Below are 22,341 nucleotides of genomic sequence, written 5' to 3'. Positions count from 1 at the left end.
GTTCCTTGGAACTTGATCAAAACATTGTAAGAAATGTGTTCTTAGTACTATTCAGACCAACCATCTCTCTCTCTCTCTCTCATATACATACACACACACACACACACACACACACACACACACACACCCCTACATATAAAAGGCAGAATGTCAGCAAGCTGAGAAGAAATAAATAGTTCTGTAACACTTCTTTTTCCTGAAAAAAGAAAAAGTTGCTCAAGAGTAATTCATGGCAAAGCTCAGTTTATTTAGTGACAGAAATGTCTGTAACTTTATACAACTAACACTAAATAAAAACAGCAGAATGTACAGATCAAATTTATTATGTACAGGAATTCACTTTATAAATGGACACTTTCCATGAGCTTTATTAAAAAAAAAATCTAATTAAATATCAACTGCATATTTGCAGTCTGACTTCAAACAGATTGCAGAAGGGTAGCAAGCATCTTAAATTAATAGTTTAAGAAACAAAGACAACCTTAAGGCAACTTCACAAATACAGGAACAGCAAAGCTAAGAATGACACTCCCCCCCTTWCCTCATGCCATTCTGTAAGAGTAAGGCACAGTATGTTAGAAAAGGAGCGTCAAAGCCTTCAGCTTTGATATTCCTGCCAGTTTTGTTCATGAAATCATCTTTTGCAGGGKTTTTTTTGAGTGCCAGGCTGTAAGGTCAGGTACAGCATTTTTACAGCAGGTAACAAGGCTCTCAAATTCAGATTCTCTCCTTTTTCTTCCATATGTTGGGCAAATAAATAAATGCACCAAAGGTTAAATTAAGGTGCTGAGAATATTGTTTTGCAAGGTAACACATTAAATATACAARTAATGTTCTAACACTATTTACAGCTATTTTTATTAAACATTTCCTCATTTTAGTAATGCACAATTATTATTAAGATACAAACATTGGAGTAAAATTTAAGGTTTACCTAGCAGTCTATTAAATGTTTTTCCATCATAATGGCAGTAACAACTGTTAATTTACCTATGGTTTTTAATCTTAAGYAGGATGGCTATCTCCAGATACTTGTGTATAAAAAAACTCTCAAGAATTACAGCTAGCAGTATTTCTCTTTTTCAAGTACTCATTTTATTTTTGCTGTTTGATAGTTAGAAAAGAATACAATTGTAAAGAAAGAGCTGCAGAATGTATAAATGACACTACTTCTTTGTTAAAAGACTGTGACMTTTGAAACAGTTGTCCACACATTAATTCAAAGGCAGGAACTCAAACTACCTATTGCTTAAAAAAAAAAAAAAAATGCTTATCTACATACTTACAAAATATAAAGAGAACTGTCCATTCAGTAGCTTAGTAGGCAGATAATCAAAAGTTAAATAAGATGAAAGGTAGAAATACTAATTCAAATGAGCTAGTTACTTTGTCATGGATTTTGTTTAACATTTTGTTGGATGGATTTGTTTCACAAGTACTGCACAGCTGTATGCATGTAACTTTATTTACAAAGTTTGCCCTGAAGATTACAGGCCTGTGGCTCCCTGGCTATCCTGCTGCAGTCAAAGTTGGAAAGCATCTGATGATAACACTATAGAGACTAAGAATAACTTACGGAACACACTTAGGATTGTTCCTGTGGTTAGTGCATTAAATTATTCTCCTGGCATGTATGTTTCTTGTTTAAACAAGCAAACCCCCACACCTCTTGCAGACTGAAGTGTGCACTTTTTGTGGTACTAAAGCGTAGGCATTTAAACTTGGCCCAAACAAAGTATTAGCTGACACGGACTAGGCGCAAAAATCTGTAAGAGTTTTTCCATCACTGAGTGTGGCATGATGTGCCAGGTAACTACCTTACCTTGAAAGTATTGATAACAGCTGCAGTAACAAGGTCTTCTGCAGATTTTACTGATTTTGAGACAAATCTAATTCTTACCTGATACCAAGATTTTCTAGTTCTCAATCCTGATGCCTGTTCTACTTGGGATTTACTAGAGCTCCTCTGCTCCCTTTCAACAAGATACAATATAATAAGTTAGGATCTGATCAAAACTAGTTGGATGTCTTCAATATATTTATATTGAAATATATATACATAAATGCACAATTACATTTTTAATTTGAAAGCTTCTACATTAAATTTAATGCAAAACTAGATGGACTCTACATCCATCATTATGGTGCCTGTTTTGGATCTGTACAACAAAGCAGGCTATAGCTTCATCAACTGAACATCACTGAACTAAATGTAGTTGTGCACAAAGGATGAAGTATAAGCTCCTTACAACTAATGAGTAGTTTACTTACATAAGCCCTGTGGGCTGTCCCTCAGTGAACTGAAATTCACAGTCTGACTCAGAGTACCACTTCCTCAGACTTCCATGGACCCTCGCCCATTACATTCTAAAGGGTTTTGCTGAACCTGCCACCTACTGACCTGGAATTTAAATGAGTTCTGCAAAACTAGGATTTACTGACTGTGTGTGGTGCATCTAACCAAAGACAAAAGCCTCAGATTTTCTGTATATCACATTAAGTCCACACTGCATGAAGCATTCTGCCATTATGTTGACTTGGGGAGTAAAAGGATAGAATCCAACACATAATTTGCTCACAAATGTGATGAAATGCACACAAAAAACAAAAACTTGCTACCAGTAGCTGTGTATTTCTAATTTTTAGTGCAGCCTCTTTATACATTTTTTTTTAATTTACAGCATGATACTTACTCCATGACCCAGGAAACTATTTTTCAGACTTTTTTTTTTTTTTAACTAGTCAGTTACAGCCAGTGCAGAAATCCTAGTCTTCAAAGCCTTGGTCCACCTGAAGCATCTTAATTTTTTCCCTGTAATTCATGATGCAATATTTTGTAACCAAGAAATTCAGCACAGAGGATGAACTGTTTGAAAATTGGTATCACTGTAAGCCTCAGATATCCAGTTAATACTTAGCTCTAAGACCTCACTCATCTTGCTCTCTCCTACACCATATTCACTCTGTCTCTGTAACATGGGCCACTTCTACTTCTACAGTTTCAATGGCTTGTGTAACTTCAGCCATTTTCTGTCCTTGCTGTTGTGCCAGTACATAATTCACCACCTGCATGATGCTTTGGTCAGAAAGAGTGGACACTGATGTACATTCCTCAGTAGCTGCAACTGCTTCGATTGCCTCAAGCGTCTCCCCTGTCACTACCACAGTCTCAATCTCCTCACCACCAACACTAATCTCAGTTTCTTGTTCCTGCACGTCTGCTGTTAAAATACTAATGGCATGCTCCACCTGTGTCCCTTGGTTATGAAACTGAAGAGTGTCCTTTTCCAGCATAATTTTGCAGGGTACATAGTCCCTATGAAACTTGGTCATATGCTTCCGTAGTGTCCGGGCATCTATGTAAGCTTCATTGCACACTGGACAGACATACGGCCGTTCTCCAGTATGTGTCCTCACGTGACGCTTCAGTGAACGTGCGTCGGCCCAGGCTACCCCACAAGTTAGACATTCAAATGGCTTCACACCTGTTTTCCAAAGGGAAAATAAGCAAAAGACAACCATCAGCATTTCTAGATCTGCATGAACAATGATGCAAAATGTCAGGAAAGACAACAGTATAAAAGAACAAAAGAAATATTACAGCTTTTTCCATATAACAGAAAGATCCTGTTTACCATTTTTTGTGCTACGTATAATGCAAGTGCAATACATTAAATGGGAAGACTTTCCACAAGTGCTCTGCCCAGTTTAACTTGTTTCCTTCCACAGATTTTTCCTTGCAAAACTCATTTCATGCAGTCTCTCGCCTATTTTAAGTACTTACAAGTTAACAAAATTCATGACTTTTTCCTTGTTATGCCTTTCTGAAACCATGTTTTGCTTAACAGTACTTGTCTTACCTTCCTAGTCCTTGTTTCTGTAAATCTTCGTATTCACCTCCCATCCAAATCAACTTATTCTATTTTTACAGATTACAATGCCATCCACACCTTTCTTCCTTCCTCTTCCATACCACATATGCTTAAATATTGTATCTTTGTATAATCTTACTCGCCCTTATAACTTTTGAGGAGTTCTGTGGTTTCTAATATTTAATGGGATATGTCAGTGGCAACAAGCACTATCGCAATACTGGCTTTTGCTCTGTAACAGTTGTTATAGATGTAGGCTAGGGACCCATTAGAGGAATTTTCTATTCAAGAAAACAAACACAAAATCTCTCTTTCAGTAATTAGAAAGCGATTAAGTTTACTCCTGACAGCTCTTTAAAATGAGACATGCTGGGGAAAAGTGTTTTTTGCTGCAAGATAAAAGTTCATACATCCTTCYGACAGAGCTGTAACCATCAAATACTCAAAATCAGTATCATACTTGTAGAAATGCACATACTTGATCAGTTTTCTATTCTAAAACGTTTTCATATCTTCCCCAAACATCATATAGTTCACTGCTTGTTATAAAGCAAAAAGCAGCCGTATTTCCAGCCAGCAATCCTTTTTCTGAGTTTGAGATGATTCTTTTGTTTGAAGACTATTTTGTTAGTCTTCTAACCCAGTGAACATTTTACCACACACAATGCTTTGCTAGATACGTATCTTTTTATCACTTCTATAAAAGTTTCTTAAAAAAGTGATTCTTCCACTAAAGTACTGGAAAGGACAGATTGTCACTATCCTTGTGGATGCCTGCAGTTTTAGAAAGATCCCAGCAGCCATTTCTGGAAATCACTGGAAGCATATTAACACATCAGGACCGTATAAAACTGTAACTGGAGAATCTACAAGACCCTCCCTGTGGCTTGCATGACAGGATATACATAGACTCAAAAAAAAGCCACAAATCCCCTTCTCTCCCTAGTGCTTGTAAGGGGTTACAGGGATGTCGTGACTGCTTGCTTTCTACATACCTTCATGATTGTTCATGTGTCTCCTGTATTCCCGGAGCTGCGTGAATTTTCTTCCACAATGCTCACAAACTCGTTCCAGATTCTGCTTTGCTCTTCCTTTTTTACCATGTGTGGCTTTCTTTACATGTCTTCTGTACAAAGCTTTCTCATAAAATTCTTTGCCACATATATTACACCTAGAACGTGTTAAATAAGAAACCTATTTGAAACCAGTATGATATGCTTACTTAGCCCTTTTCAAACTAAAATACATTTTAAGTAAAGGAGGTAAAGTTTAATGAGAATGCTGTTTCTTTAAGTAAAGCCATTCAGTACTGACTCGTGTGGCAAGTAGCTCCATAATTAGAAATAATATTGTTGGGCTGTAAAAGCCATGTTTGCTCTTATTCACATCTACAAAGCTTCCACTCACCATTCTAGAGAAGTGAGCTCACAATGCATTTCTCACTTGACTATTTATCCTCTTAACATCTTCATATGCATTACTGCCAGAAATGTGCCAGCAGGCTACCAGTTTGACCACACTATTTGAAGTCATCCATCCACCATCAAGCAGTCAAGACCTCAGCCAACATCAGACAATTGCTACTTTAATCATAGATTCTTCTAGGCAGTTACCTGTTGGCTAGTTTAGGGCTGAGGATCTGTATCACTATACAGTATCTTTTCAGCTGCTAAGTGAATTTCCTCTTACCTGTAAGGGTCCGTGACGGAATGAGACTTTACATGAGAATACCAGTCTTTCTTCCAACTGTAACATTTCCCACAGAACTGGCACTGAAATGGCTTCACACCTAAATGTTTATTCATATGCTGCCGAAGATCTCGAGCTTCATAGAAACTCTTTTCACACCTATAAGAGTAAAGGTTGCAGCATCCCACATAAGAAAAGCATTGATCTTTATGGCCCTGATTTCAAAGGCACAGAAACCGTCTTTCTTATTAGTAACTTGAAGACCTCAAGAAGGTAAGAGCTACAGTGTCATCAACACTAATATAAAGCACAAATCCTCTCTGAAACAGCAGCTTATCTGAAGGTCTGGAGTATAACTTCGAGACCTCCAAACATTTTTTGTTTTGTCTTCTGTATAACTTACAAAGGCACTAACAGCTGKTTTTTTTTCCCCATAACAATAGAGAGGTAAATACCAACACAAAGATAACAGTGATTTGTAGTTTGTTACGCTTAAGTGTGTTTTCTAGAAATTAAGAAACAAAATCAGGATCCTAAAAGAAAGCACTTGAAAGTAAGGTAATGCTCATTCTTTGGCTTAGCAAATTCCTGAGAGGTCTTCTTTACCTTGCCATAGTATGATTATATAAAACTAACTAACTAACAAATCACTAACTCCTCTTCATATGAAAACTACAGAGGCCACTCTGCTGAAGAACGTGCTTTCTCTCTTTGAGAGCAAGACATTCTGCTTTTGAGACAGCTTTGCCTGATTATCTGCTTCTCTTCCTCATGTAACACTATATACCACTGTGGATGGGTCACCTTCTCCAGCTGACCAACATCTCAGAATTGGACATCAAAATTCCTAATCCACAGTGAAATCTGAAAAGAAAAAAAAAAAGCTTCCATACTAGAACAAAGCTTTAAGATTACATTTCCCAATAAATGGGGATTCTGGAAAGGCAGGGGGAAAAAAAGCATCTTTACTTCTACAAAAGAAAACAGGTGATGGTCCCTGAGCCACCAAACACTCAACCTTCTTCCTTTAGTATAGAAAAAACTRACAGCTCCAGCTCACATGGGGTTCTCAAGTGTCCCAGGTCTCAGACCCACACTAAAAAGCATCACAAAGACCCTCAAGGGCCTGGAATAGAGTTGGCATTGGTGCTCTCAAGGACTGTATATTTGGAAACCGCTAAAGAAGTATCTATTTCTGAAGTTAAAAAAAAAAAAAGAAAAAAAATCATCCTCTGACATTCTTATGTGCTACTGCAATTTAATCTAATATCTACTTCCCTGGAAAATTTTCCAATTACATTTTAGAAAAAGAACTCATGTTAAGCCTTGCTTAACTGAGTCAATACCTCAAAATCAAGTCTGCCTGGGAGCTTTACAAACCAAGCCAATGAACTAGAAAACTGAAGTCTGCTGATACCTTAGTGAAGCTTTCTAAACCATTTGTGACAACATGAATTATATTCTTAGTAGACATCTTCACTGTAGAAGAAACAAGCATTGTGTCTGTTCTGAAGGAGTTGGGGAATCAAAATATCTTCTCAGTCAAGGTGATCTGTTGCCTCCGTGACTGTACTGCCTTGAATAAAAATCATTTTTATATATATATTTCTCCTTCAAAACCAAAATTGCTTTTCCTAATGTTCATTAACCAATTCTGGCCCTATCAGACTTCATTGGCTCCATTTTTGTATTTGAGAGCTGTATTTTTATCATTTACACTAAATTAAAACACTGCAGATAAAACTGAAGTGAGCTTTCTACAGTTAGAAAATACTGCTTATACCAACACACATTAGCACTACTACAGATGCTTTAAAAAGTATTTCTGATGTAGTTTTTCATTAATACCATAAGCTGTATACAGGTCATCATATAAATCGTACAACCCCATTTAATACCAGAAAGAGTTTTTCAGAGACATCATTGGCAGTTTGGGAATTTTTGCTTTTGCAAGTTAATTGAAAGGTTCTCCTTATAATCTGCTTGGTCATGGGCAAATTATCAATGATTTGCTAACACCTTAAAAGATGCACTTTTCCAATTAGAGTTTCTGTTAAACTACATTCAGTAATGCAAAGATTTTTATGTGATTGTAATTTCTATAATCTAGTAACTACAATAGTCAGCAAGTCTTAATTTATGATGTTCCTGCAGAGCTGTTTGCTAAATACAGTGTATACTGCAGCACATGCAAGTACATTACATTGTAGATTGTATAGGAAGTTTTCACATGCAACCGAAATTAACCATCACAGTAAATGAGCGCAAGAACAGGCTGAAAGTCCTTCTCCTCTGACAAGCTTAACACTCTCTGCCTGTCCTACAAAGGAGGTTTAAAGCCATACGTAGCTATTGATTACAGCTACAAGTGCAAACACACTCATTAGAAAACTATACGAAAATCAGAACTAGATGACAATCAAAAATTAAGCTTTTCTGCTGTAATGCATGAATTAAAAGAGCACATTTTAGACTTTAATGCTTTTAAAGTTTTATTCTGGACAAGTGGACAGTCTTGTGCTACAGCAACAAGCTATTTTTAGAAGTTCATTAATGACAAAAAATGAAAGCAAAACACCAACAAACAACTTACTGAGTACATTGATATCCACGAACTTCAGGCTTTGGCTGATGTTTCTTTATGTGTTTACTGAGTCCTGATGCCCTATGGAAAGATTTTCCACAGATGGAGCAGAGATACTTGGATTCTCCTGGCAAAACAAAACAAAATGTATCACAAAGCCAGGCCTTCATCTCTTGGGAATGCTTTGTAAGAGTATTTTTCTCTCACATAAGTTGACCAAAGTAGTCAGAGCAGTGCTACAAATAAAAGTAGGTTTAACTACACACAGATGGAATTTTGAAGTGTTTATCTATAAAGAAACATATATAGTTTTATATATAATTTTACATATACCAATGTAATAAAACACAGAGGGAGAGTAAATGACTTTACTGAATGTTTCCAAACACAGGGCACACCATCATAACTACAAATTAGTCATGAAAAAAATCAATAGGCTAAAAAACTGCCTTCTTGCATTAAAAAAAAAAAAAARAAAAAGATTGCCTGCATTCATATATATTCATATAATATGGAGCTCCTCCAGCAATGCAGCATTATTTGTGGATGATTTAGGCCTTGAATCCATGGAACAGCATGTTAGAAGAAAAACTTTCAGCTCCAAACCATTGATTTAGGAGTGATGAATATTAATAAAAATTCCTCTATTTCTGGAACAAATGTGTCAAGAAAAAGCGACTCTTATTTTTGATTCTGCCAACTCAGGAAACAAGAAACATAAACAACTTCTGCATATTACAGTATATTTTAATGTTCATATTAAATTACTATATTGTCATCTTTCGCATTCTAAGATGCTTCTAGATATCAACTTTTCTAAAATTTCAATATTCTATTTTCATAAAACACGTTTTATACAAGACCTGTATTCCTCATTTAAAAGGATAGCTTTCAAAGTGCCATCTTACCATGAGAGTTTCAAAGAAAGAAAAAGATAWACTGCTCCTTTGAAATGAAGAAAGCTGTCATCGAAAACTCTTACAGTTTCCAGATCATACAGAGTCCACTGAGAATGGAACACACTCAGAGCTTTCACAGGATATCTCATGATGATATTTAGAAATAGGAATAAAAAATAAAGTATATCTCTTGTCGTTTAAAAACAAAAACCAAAACTTTTATTCGAGTAATTTTGAACAACTATATAGTTATACACTAGTTTTTCTGTTTCACAAAAGCTTTATTAATATAGCAAGAATAACACAACATGAGATTCTTAAAGAGATTTAACCTAGCAAATTTTCCTCTGAAAGGATAAGCTCTAAGTGCTCCAGATAGAAAACAAGTTGGAATTATCTTGTTTGGTTGACACAGGCATAAATAAGTAAATAAAAACACAGGAACAGATTAATCATGTTTCCTCCCTGTTCTTGCACAGAATATTTAAATATTTAAGCTATGGTAAAACAAGACCAAAAAGGAAGGTAAAATGACTATTTACACCTATCTCAAATGTTTGGCCAAGAGGAGAGAAAGAAGAAATTACTTTTCAGCTTCTTTGAAACTAAAAACAATGCTGAAGATCACTAGCATACAAAAACAGTCCAAGGTAAAAGGTTCTTCTTTCTCATCACATACCTGTATGAATGCTCATATGTTCCTGAAGACTTCTTTTTGTGACAAAGGACTTTTCACACAAGTCACACTTGAATTGTTTCTGTACTTCATGGAGAGCTAAGTGCATTTTTAATCCGTGCTTATAAGTAAAAGTCTTTCCACAAACCTAAAAATTCCAAATCCAGTGGAATAAGACAAACAAAATCCAATATGTAATAGGTTTTCAAAGCAAAAGTGTTAGCTTAATTTTAAACACAACAAAATCCCCTGTATTTCCTGGGAACCTGGATGATCAAGCCTGTGATTTCTCACTCGTCGTGAAACTGTTTTTTTTTAAAAAGTAACAAAAGGCAAGACATTTTGGGGATGTAGGAATATTAACTTAATAATCCAACTTTACTCTAGTTCTTTCTCAGTCTTGATCTACAAGAATTTTGATCAGAAATACCACAGTAATTTTCCCCACTCTGAAGTGACCTACACTAACCTAAAGTTTCAGATACAGTAACTACTAGACTATCAGAATATCAGGAAAACATTGATATTTTTGAATATAGAGTAAAAGGACTTTTTCTCATTACCTTGCATGCATGTGGTTTTACTCCTGTGTGTTTTAGCATATGTATTCTGAGGGAATAGAGCTTAGGAAGCGTTCTCCCACATATATCACATATAAATTCCCGTTTAATTCGCCCTTTCACTGAAGATACGCCAGTCTCTTCTACGCTAGCAGCTGTAGCATTCACCTCAGTCTTCCGTGTATGTCGGACAAGATGGGCTCGTAGAGAGGCCCCATACTGGAATTCTTTTTTACACAACTAGGAAAGAAAATATAGAACTTTACTTAGTATTTAATGCTTTAAAATTATTTCAAAAAAGGTAATCAAAGGTTTTAGTATCATAATATAATTTGCTAAGTCTATAATCTGACTCCAATAGGCATTATATCTCAGGTTAATAATTAAGTGTTGAACTTTACAGCTACTGACAGAACCACTGATCAGTTCCCAATAAGGCTAACTTCCAGACTAATCTAAATACAGTTGCAAATTTACCCGTGAGGTTAAGAGCAAAGCCCACCACTAGCACTGTCTTAAGTGGCATGTGCGCTCCCATGTCACATGAGGCTGTCAGGCCACATGGCCACACCACCTTTACCCCCACCCCATTCAGATCAGCTATACATCCATCTCTGAAATCCGTAAGAAAAATAAATGTATATACTAACAGAAGCAATAAAATAATTACTGATGCAATTAATAAATGAATTTTCAGAAAGAGAGAGGCTGACAGACAAAAACTTACTGGGCATTTATAATCTTTAGTTCTTTCATGTTTCAATGTGTGCATTATAAGTGCATAGCGCCGCTGGAAAACCATTCCACACTCAGAGCATTTGTGCTGAGCTTCTGCTTCATTACTTTCTGTGGTCTCTCTTTTGGGCTGTTTCATTTTTTTCCCTCTTTGTACCAGTTTCATGGCAACCTAAATTGGAAAAAGTAACACTTGAATAAATTTTATAATGAACTTTATTACACTCTATTTCAAACATTTTATGAAAATTAGTACTGAAGGTTAATGGTTTTGAGTAACTATCATACTACCTAATTTTGTTCAGTTTACTCAATTGATAGAAAGTTATGCCCCTTCAGTTCATTGCCAAACTGCAGATCTCAGAGCAGCAAAAAAATGGTTCTGTTTTAAAACCATAAACTGGATACAATTATAAGAGACAACAATGCATCAGTTCAGAGACAGCTAACTCTTCAGCCCCAAATAACGGGTTAAGTGAGAGCTAAGGGATAGTTACAGAGAAAACCCACATTCTTCCAATCATAATTTCTATCAAATGCTTCCAACCATTTCCTTCATTCCAACTTCCCTTTTCAGGATTGGTATTTGCTTCACTTCAAAAGTCATAGATAAAACAAGTAGCCTAATTCACTCTTAGCAGTCAGCAAGGACAAACTCAGATATTAACAATATGTTAAAAAACCCACAATATTTAAACAAAGTTGTTCTCAATTAAGATCATTCCAGCTTTACTAATGCCTTTTGTTAGGCAATATTGGTAGTGATACCTGCAGCTGGTAATCCCCATTTTCTTATGTAGAAATTTGCCATCAAGTTCTTTAAAGGCCAAATTTTAAGTGATTATGCTGAAATTTCCTGTATCAGGTGTTTTTCCTGTATGTTTCTGAGAATAAGCCAAGGGAAAAAGTACATTGCACCCATTTCTCCTCCCCACTCTCACAAAAAGCATTTAACAGCTTTCAAAAACATGCTAGCCCTTCCACATCTCATACAACCAAACTGAAATTTGACACAGGGCTGACATTTTCAAGTTCTCTCTCTTTCTTTTTTCTTTTTTTTTTTTTTTTAAACTTTGCTGTTGCTCTGAGTGTTCACACAAACTTGGCCAAACTGTAAAGCCACAAAAATCATTTTGCTCAGTGGGTGATAAATACAAGCTTGGAAAATATTCTATTCATACAAAGCATGCTCCATCCCCCTACGTCCGTATGTCAACTGCAATTACTGTAGTTCAAAAGTCAGCAAAATATTTTAATGTTATTTTTCCTTCTCATTATTCTTGCAGTATCAAAACTGGGAACCCAAGGAGAAGCATCTCCCTGCTCCCAGTGCTTATATTACATCCAGTGTCATGGAAGGGTGGAGAGAAGCATGAGGCAAAAATGCAAAAAGCTATGAAGCGAGTGAAGACAAGCTGAGGCAAGCAGAAACCTATTCCTTATTTCAGTTTTGAGCAATTATCTAGCCTACTTTTTTTTTACATGAGCAGCCACTGTCTGTATTCCTCCCTTATCAAGGGTTTGGATTTACAAAATGCAAAATAAGTTAACAGGAGTTGTTCCTGAAGGTAAGATATCCCCTTGCTCCCAAAACAGAACAAAAGCCTGTCATTCTCCAATCATTATAAACAGGGTGCTCAGATATTTTGATTGTGTGAACGTCTGGGCTTCAGTTGTCCATCTGTGTAAGGAGATTAATGCTAGAACTTTGATTTACAAGGGTGTTATAAAGATAACAAATCAAGCATTGAGTGTGAAACTGGTCATTCTAGCATGGAAACATCTCACAGAACACCTCTAGAACTTAACAGTTCTTCATACGATTTAGAGGATGTGGAATGAATAAGGCAAAGTGTGCCAAGTGACAAGAATGAATGAACTGCCGCTCAATGTAGTGAATACCACCTATCCCTAAGCAATAATAGAGGCAGGACTCTTGAAGGTGAAAGAGCAAGATGCCAGCTTCATAATGCATGTATTAAACCTTGTTCAGTTATTGCCATTTCTGAGTGCTTGACTTCTGAGTATCAGCGCTCTTTGAACTTTTTTTTTTTTTTTTTTTTTAATAAACTGACCCCAACCTGGGTGCAGCAGGACTGGATTATTGTGGTTTATGACTACATCTCAGCAGACAAACAGTCTCAACAAATGTAGGGCCTCATTTCTGTAATGGACAAATATATATTTGCCTATTAGCGATACGGTTACATACTAGCTAAGAATTAAAATCTCTAATCATAAGAATTTTAGGCAGTAGATACACCTTCTGTCCTACCATATAAAGCTACCAAGATATGCAAACTACACTAACAATACTGAGCATTCTGAAGATCTCCAAGCTGGAAGGAATTCTGTTATCAATTTATTTTACGCAGTTGTCGTATCTTAGGATTTACTTTGGTTTTCAGTAGTCCTAATTTCTCATAAAAGAAAAAAAAATGCCAGACTTCGTATGGAAACAGAAAACAGACTTTTCAGATTGGTCTCAGAATATGGGACAATTTAATTCACAACAGGCCTAAACAGAGACAGGATACCTGCTGTATTGCAGATTTGGGATTCGTCTTTCTATTTTGCAGTTTTTTTTCAATTCCTTTATGCAATCTGATATATCCACCTTCACTAACAGAACGCTGGCGAAGCTTGCTTTTGTAAGTATCATCTTGGCTTGAAGCTACATTTTCCAGCTGCAAAACAGAAATGTTCTGTTCTTTGCTTTGCCTGTCATGATTTTGCTTAAGTATTTCTGAGGAGTCTTCAGAAGCAGTCTCTGCATTTGCTGTATTKCTTTCATTCTGATCCGTCTCAGTTTTTGCCTGACTTGGTGTGTCCATGGCTTCCACAACTGACAGCTCAGCCTGTATAACAGACACTGTGCTATTTGACACACACTCCACCAGCTGCATTTTGACATGATTTCCAGTTGCATCACACTGTTCCACAGGCTTTAAAAGATCATCAGTGGTGGCTTCTGCAGGCTCTGGAGGCAGGAGGTCAGCCTGGAGTGCTGCTGCCTTCTCCTCTGGCTCAGCAGAAGGAGCACCATTCACAGCTGCTGCCACTTCACTGACTGACAGCTCTTCTGGCACAGGCTGCTGCTCAGCACCATCCACAGGCTGCATCTCAACTTCAGTCTGCTCTGCTAAATTTTGTGTTGACTCCACTGTTTGAATATCTCCCTTTTGGTACACTGTAATTTGTTTCTCTTCCATCTGTTTGTGCACATTTTCACAGATTTCTAGGACCTCTGACATGAAGAGATGTCGGGCAAGCATGGCCACTTCTGCCATACTACAAAAATCAAAAGTTAATTCTGATGTATAAGCAAATTCCAATAGAGGGAGAAAACTTGACTTGCAAAATCCTGCCAGGAATAAAACAAGATATTAGAACAAGGACAAATGACCCCAAATGATACCAAAATATTCCATGCTGGGTACAACAGTTCATCTTCGATACGGTTAAGTCTGAAAATTAGAGTGAAACACACTTACAAATACCATTGAAGCCCCTGCACTGGATCTCGATTATCATTTATGCAAAAGCACCCTCCTGCTGTATTTTCTACTTTGAGTCCAACTCTGACAACTTTTTCAGTAAGTACAACTGAGGTATTTTCACACTAGAATTCTCTGGAAGATTGTTGCAAGATGCTAGGAGGGCCACAATAGTCTTGAAGGTTAACCCTAATTTAACCAATGTCTTTTTGGATTTGCTACATTGCAAAAAGTAGTAAAGACCTAAATAATAATTGATGTGGCAGAAAAATAAGACAAACTCGTTAATGAAAAAAGACATATAGATACAAATGCTTAAAAATAAACACATGGTATAATTTTCCAGAAGTCCACCAATCATTAATATTTAATTCTGGGGATCTTCTGGAGTATCATGCCAGAATTCCATTGTTCATGAATGTCTGTTGTTCAAGCAAGGGCAGATACAGGTAGGCAACTAGTAAGGAAGCAAAGAAAAAGACTCTCCATCACTAACAAGCTATTTTTGGAACATTTATTTTAAGAGTGTTTCCTATTATTAAGATACCAGAGGGGTTGGAAAAAAAGCAGAAATATCTATAGTAATGCTTTATAGACATAAGAGACAATTAGGTATTTGCTTAGCAAAACAGCTCTTAGAGAAGCTAGTGAATATTGCTTCTTGATCTATTTAAGCATTTGATTATGTTCCCTGTTTTTTGATATCTGTGACTAACACAAGAAAAAATAAAAATTTTTAGCCTAAACAAGCTAAAAAAAAATCAATACAAATCTTCCCAGGAATTATGAGATAAAATCTCATAGTCTGTTCAATACAGGAGATTAGATTGAACAAAACCAGAGTGATCATTTTGACATTAAAATCAACATAAATTCTTCTAGATTAAAAGAAAAAAAAAATAAAGCAAGATAAAAGTGTTTGATCTGCTTGAACATTCAAAAGAAACTGCATCAAATGCTGTAAATCTTACTCAGGCTATTACAATTTCTATTTTTGGAACCCCAACAATTCACCTGACAGATCCACTACAGCTTCATGACTAGAGACAGCTCCTTTTTCAATGAAGAGCTCTCGGAAGTACTCGCTGTTGGCTGCCAAGACAGATTTGTGAGCTTTGTACTCCTCTCCTTCAATCAGCAGGGTCACATCACAGAACTGATTGGAAAGCCTCTGCTGATTCAGTTGGTTTAAGACTGACAGACAATGTTTGGAAGACGACTGCTTCACAAGGCCCTTACTGTCAACCTGTCGTAAACAACATTGTGAAAACATCATTACATTTAGACAGTGTCTTTTTAAGGCATTTACACTGAAACATAGAAAAGGTTTATTTTCTGCAATCATAAAATCAGTTCAAGTCAACTTAATAAAATGGTTAATTTTACTATTGTTCTTTCTTTAGATGTTTTAAGTCTCCTCCACCCTTCTAACACACAGTTAAAGCAGAGAACTGGAAAAAATGGAAGATACAGATATTCAAACAATTCTCTGATTGTATTTTTCAGTGCTACAGACTGAAAAAATTTCTAGATTGAGAAGTGTATTTATGCATATGGATTCCTTATTACTATCATCAAGAATTGATTAGACAAATATAGGCATTATTTACTAAATGTCAGATACCAATTCCATGAGAATCTTGTATGTGATGTATTGCTACAAGCATTTTGGAAATTCACTTTCCCTTGGCTACTATATGCATAAATAAAGGGAGGTGTGATTTTTGACATGCTATAATTAATATCATGTCATATATATCAATCACCTGTTTCTACATACCCAATATATTTGCCAAAATTTATGCCATCTTCTTATTGCAAGATTATCATAAGATTGTACAAGTATGTTGCTAAGACTGTGTTAACAAGTGTCTCAAATACATTCAGATATAAACAATGTTACTTACAAATACAAGCTCATGCTTCGCTATTGGCTTCTTCTTCACAGACTTTGGGAATGCAGCTGGAACTGATGCTGTATTACTCAATTCCTCATCTGTTTCATTACTGTCTTCATGAGACTTTGCATCCAATCCTAATTCCTCTAGCATTTCAGAGGGATCTGACAAAGATCTAGAGCGATCTAGCTTTTCCTGGCACTTACTGCATTCTTTAATGTAGTCTTTAACTTGCTTAAGAATACCTAAGAAAAAAAATGAATGGAGCTTGATTAAGCTTCTAATTTCCATCCAATTTACTTTAAAAATGTAACTAGATGTGTAATTGACTTGCAAAAACATATTATAAACTTATTAAGAAAAATGAAGTCATTCATCTTTTATCAATTTTCATTCTCTAACTTCTTTTTATTAATCCTGCCTCTCTGTCATTCTATTGTACACAAATACTTTTACTGTAATTCACGGTTAATTCAAGATATAAACATTTAAGATTATTAGATCAAGCAAAGATTTTAAGGATATTAAAATATATATTCACATTTACACATTTGCCTTAAGAATCCCAATATATCACAAACTGTAATACTGATCTTGCATTTAGCTCCATGGAAGTGGAGCTCAGAGCTCATCCTCACTGAAGATGGAGCTGGGAGGCTCACATAAAGGCAGCTGCAAAATTGTGACTGTGTTACRTGCAGTGACACTTGTATCTATTACTAACATTGATTTAAGTCAATTGCTTTTGATTTGGAAAATTAAAACCCTTCCTTTTCCCACAGTACTTTAACAGGTGTACCTAAATAATTTCAGGCACTCAACAGTTCCTAAATCTAGGGTCTCCTAGGTGTCTCTTGACACCAAAGCATTTTCAGTGTATGACTCAAATTCACTCATTTCACTAGAACACCATGAAAGTATACATGCTGACAGCTTTGCCTTGATAGTTCAAAAACCTACCACAGCTCAAGAACTCAGYTGACATGGAGTTAGGGTTGCACTGYTTGCACCTTTCCAGTACATGACATGCTCTATCACTTTATACACACCTCCATAAGAATCAAGAAATCGCAGACTTCAACCCAAAACACTCATGCCCCTTTGAAGCATTTTTACATTTTCTTGATTCCAACCACAACCAGGACTAGTTCTGAGGCCATATTGTATGGCCTCCCGTCTACCGATCCAATACCCTTCTTGACCACTGGGCTACAGTGCAGTCCAGTTACAGAGTAGCCAGATACAACATGCAGGGAGGGTGACCAGGCCAAAGCTGTTGTCCACTAGCAGCAGAATGGGACTGTCATGGTAGGGGAAACCAGAGTTCTCAAGGACATGTAGCAAAGAAATGAAACACTTGAACCTAAAGCAGAGAATAAATTCTATTATTCTCAGTGCTGTAGAAATATAAGGGAAAAACGAGACATAAGCAGAAGAGAAGACAGGTCACGCAAATAAGGAGAACTAATAGCTAAAAATAAATACAGAATAGAGAATGTCTTATTCTGACAAAGAGAAGGCAAACTGAAGTCCTCTACTGGGTAAGGAAGTTTGAAGTAAAGGATGTCAGTTAGGCTAGCACAGCCTAACATTGAGCAGATCACGAGAGCCCAGGTGGAGGCAAGGAGAACATAATCCAAAATACATATACCAACTTTGAGCAACCAAACCCTTTTCCACACCAAAGCTCTTCAAAACAATGAGATCTGGCCTGCAAAAATAGGCTGCAGCTAAAGCAAAACCACTAAGATAGGGAAACTAAAGCTGAAATGACAATTTTGATGACTGGTGGTCAAAAAGAAAAAAGAACAAGACAAGCAGTATCAACAGAAACTGGTCCTCAGGCACCTGAAAAGCCACAAATTTGTTTAATGGATACATAATACTGTAAGTAGAGCATCAGATCCAAAGGGGAGACAGGTTTCAAGTTATTGGCTCAACTTAAGGAGGGCCGTGACTGGGGAGCATCGATGCTTAATTCACTCCTGTTTCTAACTGCTGCAACATCACCCAGGCTCCAACAGAAGATTAGTTCTGTGTTTTTGGCTTCTTACTGGAGGAAAGGGAAAAACGTAAGGGTGAGGGCAAAGGACATGAACAATTAGTGACAGATCTGCTACTTATAAGGGGAGTAGAATCTGCAAGTTAGCTGGAGAGGAAAAAAAAAAAAAAAAAAGCATTACCAGGTTGAAGGTTGCACGTGGAATGGATTACTGCTCCACAGAAACCTAAAAGTGGAGAAACCTCTGCCTTAAGCGGCCTGTAGTGGCCTGGGACCCTCAGCCTGTGCGCCGTGCAAACGCCGCTGAAGGTTTAAGAAGCCGCTAGAAAAGCTGCTGACAAATAGCACGGCCGGGCCTTACGCCCGGAGAAGGGACCCGCGGAGGCAGGCAGCATGCAGCCCGCCAGTTTCGGGGTGCAGGGTGTAAGGCCTCCCCTTCCCTTCCCTCGGCAAGCAGCGGCGCCCCTCGGGGCGGCTCCCCCGCGCGCCGCCGCCCCCCCTTCCCTCCCTCTCCCCCCTCCCCTCCGGCACGCGCGCGCGCGCACGCGGCGCCCAACGGCCGTAACGGCCGTAACGGCGGCGCGCCCCTCACCTCGCCACCAGTACTTCTGCGAGAGCCCCTGCCAGGTCTGCAGGCGGGTGCGGTGGGCGCCGTCGGGCGCCAGGTGGGCGGCGCGGATGAGGCGGGCGCGGCGCTCGGCCTGCAGCACCACCTCGAGCTCGGCGAAGCGCTGCTGGTCCCGCTGCCGCCGCTGGTAGTAGAGGGTGCCGCCGCGCACCACGTAGCAGGCGGCCGCCTTGCGGATCTTCCGCTTGGCGTTGCCCTCCGTGCCCGGCGCGTAGGGCTCCCGCTCGTTGGTCAGGTAGCGCAGGATGGCCAGGTAGCTCTCCTCGCTGGACATGGCGGGACGACGGGCAGGCAGGCGGGAGGAGGAGAAGGGGGAGTAGGGGAGCCGGGCCCGGCGGCGAGGGAGGTCGCGGGCGCGCTGGGGAAGGGGCTGCCTCCGCCGCGCCCCCCTCCCCGCGCCTTCGGGTCAAGCCGGCTCTCCCCGCGCCGGGCAAGGGGAAGGTGCTGCGCGCGCTGCTCTCTCAGGCCAGGCGGCGGGGAGGAGGATCAGCCCTCGCCCCCAGAGCGGAGGTGGGTGCGGACGCCGCCGGGGAGCGAATCCACGAGCGACGGGGCCCGCCGGGGCCGGTCACATGCGGCGCGCCCGGGGGAGAGGCGCCCCGGCGCTTGCCGGAGCAGGGGGTCCACGGGGCTGCGGAGGTGCCTGCCGGGGCAGGGAGCGGGAAGAGCATGCGCTGCCAAGAGCAGGCGGATCTCGGCCTCCCGAGTCCCCGCCAGGCCCTCGCCCCGGTGCGGGGGTCGCGTAGACCGCGGCCCGCAGGCGGTGGGTCCGGCGGGAGCCAGGCCCGGGGGGGAACTGGAGTTTCGCGGCCAGCGGCGGCGGGAGGGAGGAAGAAGCTCGGGCAGCAGCAGCAACGGAAAGACAAAATGGCTGCTGCACAAGAGGAAGTGAGGTCAGAAGCCCGCGCGCAGGGGAGGGGCGGGGAAGGGCGTGAGCAGCGCGAGCCGCGTGTGCGCGGGGAAGGGAGTGTTGTAGGCCATCTTGGAACCGGGCAAAGGAAAGGCYGTGCGGCGGCCATCTTAGGGCCTGGCAAAGCGTGAGGGACGCTTCTGAATACATAGGTCTGTAAGTCACTCTAAAACGAGCGTCCTCCCTTTCGAAACAGGCTCAGGAGATGTAATGGTGGAGGTAAGAACGAAGAGAAAATCTGAAGTAGAATTTCATGTTTTAATATCAATGTACATGTCAGGAGAAGCAAAACTGGTGATGCGTTTGTACCAGCACGATCCAGGGATGGTGGCACAAGGTTGCATCTTGAGCTCAAGAGGGACTAAAGACTCTAAGGTGGGTTTTTTTTTTTTTTTATCTGTCTTCTGACTTGATTAAATTTTACACATTTAATGCAAATCCCACAGCTGTACAAAGCTGTACAATGGAACAACAGAAGACCAGCTGCATTGTGAGCTACAGGATTGGTTTGAGGTAGACAATGGTGATCCTTCCCCTCTATTTAGCACTTGGAAGACTGTAACTGAACTACTTTGTCCACTTTGCCCCTTCCTCCCCAAAACCAAGAAGGATATTGACATCCCGGATGGAGCAAGCCCAGCAGAGTGCCATGAAGATGGTCAAGAGAGAGGTGCATATTATCAAGGGTCATGAGCACGTCAAGGGTTTGTTCAGCTTTAAAAACAGGCGGCTTTATGTGGATCTTGTTGCTGTCTGCAGCTATCTCATTGGAGGGTAAAGAAAACAGAAAAAGATTCTTCAGAGAGAAGCACAGTGATAGGTTGAGAGGCAACAGAGACAAGCTGGAACACAGGAAATTCCAGTCAGCTTTACCCTTTTTTTAAAAAAAAAAAAAAAAAAAAAAAAAAAAAAAAAAGCCATGATGGTGGTTAAATACTGGAGGCAGTGAAATCTCTGTGTTCAAGACTTGACTGGACACAGGCATGAGCAATGTCATCTAGTTAGAGCTGCTTGGAGCTGGAGGCTAGACTAGATGACCTCTGGAAGTCATTTTCACCTTGACTTATTCTGTGATTATGAAAGATTATTCCATTTTTAATGATAAACATTTAATAGGGAATCAGATTGCATTGGGCAGCCACCTGATCTTTAATTTATGAATTTGTTAAATTCATTGCATTAGGGTAAATCTGTTCAAGCTGAGTAACAGTGAGTTCTATGCAGTGAAGTTAACACCCTGCATCACTCCACTTGTTTTACAGGCTGCGCTGTTCTCTGAAAGGCTGTTAGATTTTCAGTCAGTCTCACTACCTAAGTCAGAACTCATCAATAAACACCAGGGAATACCTTAGAGCATTCTGCATCTGCAGTAAAACCAGGCAGCCAAGCCTGCACACTTAAAAGCACATGGACTTACTAATTGCTCATACTTGACAATCAGTTGCTAAATACAATGCTAATGGATTTTCAAACATTTTACAGTGTTCTCACTTTTTAGCTGAGGACACTCATATGCAACAATTAAAATGAAAAGCACACAAACATACATGCAGTGTACCAGCTGCTCAATGCCAATAAAGACCAAAACAATGAGTATTTTATGCTTTCCTTTGAGATTAGTTGTTTTACCAGCATAGATGACTTCCAACAGGGTATTTGGCCTTCATCATTTTAAATCATTCCCCTCCCTATTCAAAAAAGGATTTTCCTCCCTCCTGCCCTTTGACTGCAAAGATAACATTCAAAGCAGTTCTAGGATGGCAGATGCATTAAAAGCCAAATCAGTAAGCCATTTTACTTTTCAAAAACTGCAACAGCTGAATTCAGTGTAGTGAAAGCCCTGAAGGGGGTATTTGCCATCTGAAATACTATTTTCAATTGTGAGATGAAAAGGTGACATCAATAAATTGTGAAGAACTTGATCCAGAAAATAGAGGTGTTTTCCTCCTATTCTGCCAGCAAGTCAAAGTCATTGCTTTGCCAAGACTATTACTGCCTATCAGAACGATTCAAAAGATGATTTGGCACACTGCTTACATAGTAAAACTATATTAGGAAGAGATGCACTTTACATAGGAATTTAACAAATTGCAGTTTCCTACCAGATCAGGCAGGCTACTAAAGGAACCCATGTTTACATATTAGAAGTTAAATACAAACTTTAACAGGTTTGAAGTAAATGCCTGCTGTCAGCTCCACATGGAGGCTAGTATCAGTGTAGTATTGAGTGGTGCTAATTAGACCATACTTCCAGAAAAAAAAATGGCCCTTCTGGGCTGAACATCTCACTTAGCTTAATAAATGCCTAGGGAAAGAGTGCAAGACAGGACCTTTATAGTTATCCTCTTCCTGAGGAAGGCTTYCAACAATCAATGGTTTTGTTACCTACTG

At 39.2% G+C, this 22,341-nt stretch overlaps 1 protein-coding gene and 1 long non-coding RNA gene across 3 annotated transcripts; one reads left to right on the top strand and one right to left on the bottom strand.

The window, feature by feature from the left end:
- Window positions 1-226: 226 nt before the first annotated feature.
- ZBTB11 (zinc finger and BTB domain containing 11) lies at window positions 227-19,914 on the bottom strand. Of its 2 annotated transcripts, none has more exons than XM_085319370.1 (11): window positions 19,005-19,914; window positions 16,420-16,655; window positions 15,527-15,758; window positions 13,553-14,379; window positions 11,008-11,187; window positions 10,284-10,520; window positions 9,724-9,868; window positions 8,155-8,272; window positions 5,562-5,720; window positions 4,868-5,043; window positions 227-3,485 (listed from the first exon to the last, which is right to left on the bottom strand). In XM_085319370.1, the coding sequence occupies exons 1-11, from the start codon at window positions 19,312-19,314 to the stop codon at window positions 2,959-2,961; spliced, it is 3,147 nt and encodes a 1,048-aa protein (XP_085175496.1). In that variant the 5' UTR covers window positions 19,315-19,914; the 3' UTR covers window positions 227-2,958. The 2 variants fall into 2 exon arrangements, with proteins under 2 accessions (XP_085175496.1, XP_085175505.1); XM_085319379.1 differs by lacking the exon at window positions 19,005-19,914 and adding an exon at window positions 17,460-17,651.
- LOC146600713 (uncharacterized) lies at window positions 19,217-20,861 on the top strand. The gene is made up of 3 exons (XR_014897627.1): window positions 19,217-19,293; window positions 20,147-20,325; window positions 20,397-20,861. It is a non-coding gene; the product is annotated as an uncharacterized LOC146600713 (long non-coding RNA).
- The last annotated feature ends 1,480 nt before the right edge of the window (window positions 20,862-22,341 follow it).

This window comes from Rhea americana, unplaced genomic scaffold, assembly GCF_003343005.1.
Source record: "Rhea americana isolate MKP2758 unplaced genomic scaffold, rheAme1 scaffold_118, whole genome shotgun sequence".
Lineage (NCBI taxonomy): Eukaryota > Metazoa > Chordata > Aves > Rheiformes > Rheidae > Rhea > Rhea americana.
Note: the sequence above shows the minus strand (reverse complement) of the source record. Positions and strands in the feature narration are given on the sequence as shown.